At 41.7% G+C, this 7,500-nt stretch overlaps 1 protein-coding gene across 2 annotated transcripts in view; it reads left to right on the top strand.

The window, feature by feature from the left end:
- Window positions 1–7,006, top strand: part of LOC138012475 (integrin alpha-8-like) — a 50,502-nt gene extending 43,496 nt beyond the window's left edge. The window contains exons 29-33 of one of the 2 annotated variants that reach the window (XM_068859254.1): window positions 66–179; window positions 1,509–1,607; window positions 2,834–2,959; window positions 4,879–4,989; window positions 5,353–7,006. In XM_068859254.1, coding sequence (XP_068715355.1) covers window positions 66–179; window positions 1,509–1,607; window positions 2,834–2,959; window positions 4,879–4,956 — 417 coding nt within the window. In that variant the 3' untranslated portion in view covers window positions 4,957–4,989; window positions 5,353–7,006. The remainder of the gene's footprint in view (window positions 1–65; window positions 180–1,508; window positions 1,608–2,833; window positions 2,960–4,878; window positions 4,990–5,352) is intronic. The other variant, XM_068859255.1, reaches the window with a different exon arrangement.
- Window positions 7,007–7,500: the final 494 nt, after the last annotated feature.

The raw sequence follows: 7,500 nt of genomic DNA, 5'->3' as shown, positions 1-7,500 counted from the left end.
GATAAGGTCTATGACCTGAGAAGCGCGGTTGTTTTCAGAAACGATCATATTTTCTTCTGTTGTAGAGTTGTCGCAAGGCGGCCTGCCAGTCCTTCAAATGTCAGCTGGGCCGATTAAAGACGGGAGACAAAGCCAATATCAAGTTGACATTCCGGCTTTGGGAAAACACGCTGCTTCAAGTATGATAACTGTTTGATCATTTGATCATCTGTCCTTGCCATGTTTTAACATTTCCGGCCACTTAGTAAGAAGAGTAAGGAAGGAAATTGGAGAGAGGGGGGGGGGGGGGTTTAGTGGAACAAGCGGACTGGATAACAAGTTTGGCACCCCCCCCCCCCCCCCAACCCCTCCCCCACGACTTCCCATCACGTGATAACAGGCAGGCTGCTCGGAAGTGGTTTTAGAGCCCTTACTGATTAAGTAACACGATGTAGTATATTGCTCAGGATATAGCTATTCACTGATTGGGATAATGCGATTGGAGTGTCCCTCTGGTCAAGCTCAAATCAACTATAAAACGACTCCCTTCAGCGCAAATTGCGGGATCTATCTCTTCTTTCGCTAGCTGGGATAACGGTAGTGGATTCGATAGAAATTGAATTTCATTAATTTCCCGATGGTTCTAAGCAACTGTCACAAACCGGAAATGATTATTTTTCATGCTGGGACAGTAGTCTTTCTCATCCTTTGAAACTTATCGTCTTTAGCAGTGGAAAGATACGTATCCACGTAAACGTCGTCGTGTCAAGACAAGCCAAAAAGGAAAACAGCGCACTTCCGTTGCCGCCCCTGCGTGCTTGAGCTCCCTAATAATTAATGCATTTCCCGGTCCCGTTCCGAGACGGAAAGAACAGGGGCCTTGGGAAACGAAGTTGAATAATTATTATGTAATTTACAATGCCGCATATTCTTTCATAAGACTGATAGAGTATTCGCTGGAGGGGGGTCTCCATGGGATTCACATTAGGGAGTTTAAGAAACGACGACGGCTACGGCAATGACAACGTCAAAAAGCAGTAATATTATTGGTTAAAAGAGGAAAAATGATCGTGCTGCACGTGCGGCACGCATTTTTGAACAATCATTTCCTTGTACTCGTCAAAACTACTAAGTGAAATGACCAAATTTAAGGTTTTGACGAAAACGTAGACACACTACCGTGAATCTTTCAGTCTCACTCTTTACTTCAAATCCGTCCGTACCAATCCAGTTTTAGGACACTTCGCTCATATTGAATAATATAAACAAGATGGAATAATCATGAAATACTTAAAACAGCTCAAACTTATATTTTGAAGTGACGTTTTTGTCTCCGTAGCCGTCGTGGTTTCTTAAACTCCCTAATGTTCGGCTGCGCCGGGCTCGCTAAAATCCGAAGGGCCTATATTACTACCACGCCCTTTTGTCTCCGAACTGGCACCTTTGGGGTGGGATGAAAAAGACTTAGCCTGAAGCAAAACCAAAGCATCCGTTTCCAGAAAGTAGAACTTGCATCCTTTTTATTTCAGGAACTTGTCAATCCGCGTGCTGTGGATCTTGAGACTACCGCCACTGTGAAAGTACCTGATGAAATCACGCAATCTAATGAAGCTAACGACATTGTAAAGGTGGGTAGCTGAACGGCTTTAGTTATGGCGGAGTAAATTTAACGGCAGCGGCTCCGATGACCTTCGAGCTCCGGCTAAATGCTCTGATGTTGTTGGTCATGTTAGATGACGTTTTTCGGTCGGTGAACGTTCTTGGCACGTTAATCCGCGAATCCAACGTCATCAACCAACCAATGGGCCAGTGATCTCACGTTTTGCTGTGGTTTGAACTTTTTCCTTCGTTTTTGCGTCGCGTTCAAACAAATATGGCGCTTTCGGTTACCCAAAACGAAGGTTTTTGAAAACGGAGGTTTATCGTATTCACGTGAACGGGTGAAAACGGAGATTTTGGAATACGATGACGTCAGAGCCTCGTGATACCAAAGAGATCGCGTGCGCTCGCTTGCCCTGTAGGTGGAGGCTAGCGTTTTCGAATCGTTTTCGTGAAGTTGAGGGGACGAGCAAGTACGATGCGAAATCGGAGATACGGAGAGGAAAAGTCTCAGTTGTCGAAAACATCCGGTTACCTATGGACGGGGCGTGAGTAGATGGCTGACTTTTCAAAATTCGTTTCGTGAGCTCGGAAAGGGGTACCCACTATCATAATGGTATACGATGCCACACGCGATGCCACACGCGTATCATTTCTGAAAATCCCGGCAAGGAGATGATATCAAAGGAATAGGCCTTATCACGGTTTTGGAAGCCATTTGACGGGTGGGCAAACGTGTCCGAAATAACGGTGTTCTGAAAAACCTTGAATGTAGAAAAATGTGTGAATATTAAACTTCAGTTGCGAACCAAGGGATTTTACTGACAAAATCTGAGGATCCTACCTTCACTCGAATTTGCCCAGCATAATTTTCAATTTTGCCATACAATTGCTTGAAGTCTACGCTCTGTCAGACATGCGTCTGTGGGAAAAATAAAGTCTGCTACGAGCCTAGAAGGCCCATCAGGCCGGTGCTTATCTGCGGTTTCTGTAGCATAAAGCGACTAGGAGTATTTCTAGTACCCCCTTGGATGGGATGCAAGTCCATCGCAGGGTTACCCCCAGCATTAAATTCGCCGGTACCCATTTATACACCTGGGGGTGGAGAGAGGCACCGTGAGAGGAAAGTGTCTTGCCCAAGAACACAACACAATGTCCCCGGCCAGGACCCGAACCCGGACCACTCGATCCGGAGTCAAGCACACTAACCATTAGGCCACCGCGCCTGACGTCCTGTTTATCACGATCCTTACAGATCATAACAACAGTCAGTCCGGCGAGCACTGCGCCGTTGGAGAAGAAGACGCCCTGGTGGATAATCCTGCTGTCTGTTCTCGGGGGTTTGTTGTTGGTGGCGGTGGTTATAGTGGTACTTTACAAGGTGAGTACAGACTGAGGTTTGTGAAACAACATTATTTGATGTCGGTTGATTTAAGGGAAGGTATAGGCGAGTATAGTGAGGACGAGGGTTGGGAGGGACTTGACGGTCAGTCATACATCTCTTTAAGCACCCCTGCCCCCGACAGGAGCGGACAGGGGGTTAGAAGAAAAGTTTGGGAATGTTGGGAAGTACGGGAAGAGGCTTGCTCTTAACGGAAAAGTGTTTATCGCCTTCGTACTTATTTCGAAATACCGCCATTGCTGAGGGTTAACGATTGGTTCTGTTGTTTGCTTGTTTTTTTTTTTGTGTGTGTATACTTTGTGTTTTTTTTACCCATTCGTGATTGCTAGTCGATTTTGGTAACTGCGTCCTGATCCCAAGGGGGGGAAGGGGAGGGCTTTTGCGATTAAGGGGGTTGTATAGTCAGTCAATCACATCAGTGTGAATGGTTGTACATCCCCTCTGTGCACGTCAAACATCGCCACGTAAACATTCCTTTCTTTCAGTGGGGAGGGATAAGGGTTTCCTCGATCTTTTTTAATACCAAATACAGTCTATTCCTGGACCTCAAAGCGTAGAGAACAGAAAAGCAGGAAATGTTCAACTGAACTAATTTGTTGCTGAATTTGTATTTTTGTCTGAAGTGTAATCAGAATACCAGAATGAAACTTTCTGCAAAGTTTAAAACAATTCTGTGGAGCGGATTCAGAGCCACCTTAAATAATTGAAAATTTGAGGTAGCTCTGAATCCGCTCCACAGAATTTTTTAAACTTTGCAGAGTTTCGTCTTGGTCTGCTGATCGCTTTGTGCAATAAAAACTTGGGGTCACCGAGTTTGTTTTTCAGATATGAGCAACTAATGCCAAAATATAGGGTGTTCTGGCAAGGCTTTCCTGTTGCCATTGTAACTTGTTACGTCACAAAATGACTGCATCTTGTTTAGCAATAATTGGTGTTTCACATGGTACCATAACATTGCTGTTACGTGATAAAAGTGTTGTAGTGTCAATCCTTCTAATAACAAGGCCTCTTGAAAGTGTTAAAAATGGTTTGAGGCAACAGGGGCTAATTCGCAATTGAACAGGTGTACATGTATTCCCTTACGAGAGCGCTATACATACATGCAAAGAGCAATCCATGCGTTATTGTTCGTCCTCGTTCGTGTTTGTTGTCGTTAAAGTTGTCAGCCTTCATGAGTTAAAAGCACGGCCTAAGTACGCACCGTTAATTAGCTTCAATGCACTTAAAGCACTCTAGAAAAAGTGTAAACAATGTAAGCACTGTGAGCTATCGTTTCTTTGTGCGATATTTTGATGTTGTAAATGGCAAAGCTCTAAATAGAATTAGTGTCGCAAGGGAATCCAAAGATGCTGTTTTGATTGTAAAAGCGGAAGATAGCATTTTTCTTAAAAACAAACATTTCCTCCGTCGTGGCGGCATTTATAGCCCAGCTGTTCTTTTTTTTTTTCCTTGCAAAATTTTCAGCGCACGTTTATTGACCATATATGGTCACAGGGACCTTAAATGGTCACAGCAGTGTTATTATCCGATAGCCCTGCTGTGGTTGGCCAATCAAAATTCTGGAAATCATCACTATCCACGTCCTTAAAACCAAGGGGAAGCTTGTATCTGTATTTTGTGTCTGTCGGCTTAATTGTAAAATAAGGTATTTGCCAAAGTCAAGGTGAAGGGAAAAGCAGCTAAAAGTAAACGTTGTTCGTCTGTGTGAAACATAATCGTTGTACGCGAAAGTGACGTCAGCGAATTTTTCCTGACAGTCACGCGTTACGTGAAGTCAGCTCATTCATGTGTCACGGATTGCATGACAGCAACTCTTCACTGGCTCTCAAGGACTTTATCTCTCGAAACCGATTGGCAGCCCTGCCAACAAGTGAATTGATTTTGTCTTTTTTCTTTAGTGTGGGTTTTTCAAAAGGAAACGTGTAAAAGATATCTCGGCTCCCATGGAGGAGACGGCGCCGATGAACGCCAAATAGCGACTGCGTGACGTCAACCATCCAAGAACAAATGTAACACGTTACTTCGACTTTGTTTGCTATTCGATTTTAAAACGCCAGCTTAACACGCTTTTAATAGTCAAACCTGGTTATTGCCAGAACCTTTCTATTCTTTAGTTTATGCTCTTTGTTCTGTGCGTTTATACTCTATGCTCAATAATTTCTCCGTTCGTCCAGTGAAGCGACGGAGATCATCGTGTAACATCGGAGACAGCTTGCAAGCTGCTTGCTTGCTTGTAGTGTTCTTGTTCTTTCTACGTGCTCGTTGTCTAAGCTCCTTAGTAGACTTCGTTAAGGGCCGCCTTATGGCCATTATTTTTTAAAGAAGTTTGATCACAACATTCTTCGTTATTTTTTTTTAATTTTTTATAACAGCTAGGGTTTTTCAAACGCAAGCAAATCAAGGACATCTCCGGACCTGATACCACAGAAATGTCAGTCAAGTAAAGCACTCTTCTTCCAAACCTGTAAAGAGATTTCTACGAAATATTTAGCAGTAGGCCGGGTTTTTTTTTTCTTTTTTTTTTTTTTGCGATTGGACTGGAACGAGCTTGGAATCGAGGCTGATGTGGGGTGGCCCTTTTTAACGCTACTTTTTTCCACCATCAAGACTTCTCCTTCTAGTCCAACCGCGAGAACACGAATTTTGAAAATATGGGTTAGGAACTGAATTCACGAGCTTGCTGAAGAATAAACGTGAGTTTTCGATAGATGGTGTTCACCAGACGTCACAGCAGCCATTTTGGTGCACAGAACTACATTGTTTTGTGCAGCAACATGGCCGTCTCATCACGTGATTGAAAACCATTTATACTATCAAGTTTCTTCTACAGCCAGCGAGAAGTCTCGAACCATTGAAGTATTCAAAGTAAGACCGGCTTTATTGAAGAAACGTCGTGTTTCTGAATAACAACGAAAGCTACAGGAAAAAGTGAGAACATTCAACTTTCTTTCTTACTGAAAATGAGAAAATCGGTATAAGTGTTCTTGGCAACTATTTTACAAAAATTTGCAAATCATCCCTAGGAGAGAGGGAAGACGATTATTAGCGCCGGAAATTATTGTTACAAGTCATTAACGCACTGGGCTCAGCCACCTCACGTAGTTTGAATATTGTATAATGTGTATCATATGATGCGGTTGGATGTGATATGAGGTGGAGGGACAGCATAATTATGATAAATTAATTAATTATTAGTCAAGATAATTGCATAGTTTCGTGTAAGACGAAAGACGAAGTAGCGCGTCAATGCTGTCGTGTGTATTTGCACCTGTGCTTTTTAAATGTAGATTTTAAACACATTTTCCACAATTCGTCTTTTTAAAGTAAAGGCTTAGACGAGTAAACAATTTTAAGGTTATTTAGGAAGTCGAGTGTTTTTAGTCCAAATACTCTATTTTTAATACGTTTTCGCGAGTTCATACAATTGAAATATGTTTGTCAATTATACTTTTTTTAATTAGATAAGTAGTAATGGTTTCGAGACAATGGCGCGTTAGAATTGAATTATACTGTATTTTTGTACTTTAGCGAGCAATGACATTAGAGTTAAGTTTCCAAATTCCTGATTCAAGATTTTGGAAGGCCTAAATCCTGAATTCAGAAATACAGAAAGTATCCTAAACATGCATAAAAGCTAACCTTAGGCCTAAGGTTAGCTTTTATGAATGTTGGCTGAGGATTTTGGAGACTTAACTCTAACTCTACGACATAACTCTATGAAGATAACACTAAGAATAGCTGTCCCCAGTCGATTTATATGCTAGATGAAGATTATTAAATTATCAAATTGCAATAAACATCTACAATTTTTAGAATTTTCAATACAAAATTGGAAACTACCCGCTCCTCCCTTATCTTCCGCATATTTTTTAGTGTTGGAGAAGGGGCTTGATTGATTTTTATTTCTCTCTCCATTTGCTTAATTAGGATAGTAGTTGTTCACGCAAGTTTTTAATTAATTAAACTCGAGTTTGTCAGCGACCTGTTCATTAAAATGGGCGAAGAAATACTACGCTTTCAATTTTACTCTGAGCGTGTTCTATTTCCTCTAAGGTCGAGGTCGCATAGACGCTATCGGCTAACTGAGCGTTGTACTCATTTCAAATCTATCGGGATTTAAGATTCTTTGTGAATAGACCTTATTCACGATGGCCGCCATATTGGATTTGCTATTATCATGCGAATTAGCTACACACTTCTGAGGGGGCAAACAACACAAGTTCGAGAGGGTTATAACGAACATCTTAGCCACACAGATGATTTGTTTCGCGTTCATTGAATGTTTTCACCAAAGTAGTAAAATAGAAGTGATAACACAAGTTGGTTCGACGTTTTTTTAGTGAAAAATGAGTAGCTAACGAAGTAGAAAGTCAAACTGTCAAAGGCAATCAAAAGATATAAAATTATTATAAAAGGTACTTAATTCTAAATACTAAAATGGACTTTAAGCAATGTTATTTCAATATTTCGACGAGCCGAGTTTCCGTAATTTGCCTTTTTTCCAATGTTTGCCCCCCAAC

This window comes from Montipora foliosa, chromosome 8 (assembly GCF_036669935.1).
Source record: "Montipora foliosa isolate CH-2021 chromosome 8, ASM3666993v2, whole genome shotgun sequence".
In the NCBI taxonomy this organism is placed as follows: domain Eukaryota; kingdom Metazoa; phylum Cnidaria; class Anthozoa; order Scleractinia; family Acroporidae; genus Montipora; species Montipora foliosa.
The sequence above is the reverse complement of the archived record's forward strand: the minus strand, read 5'-3'. Positions and strand labels throughout refer to the sequence as shown.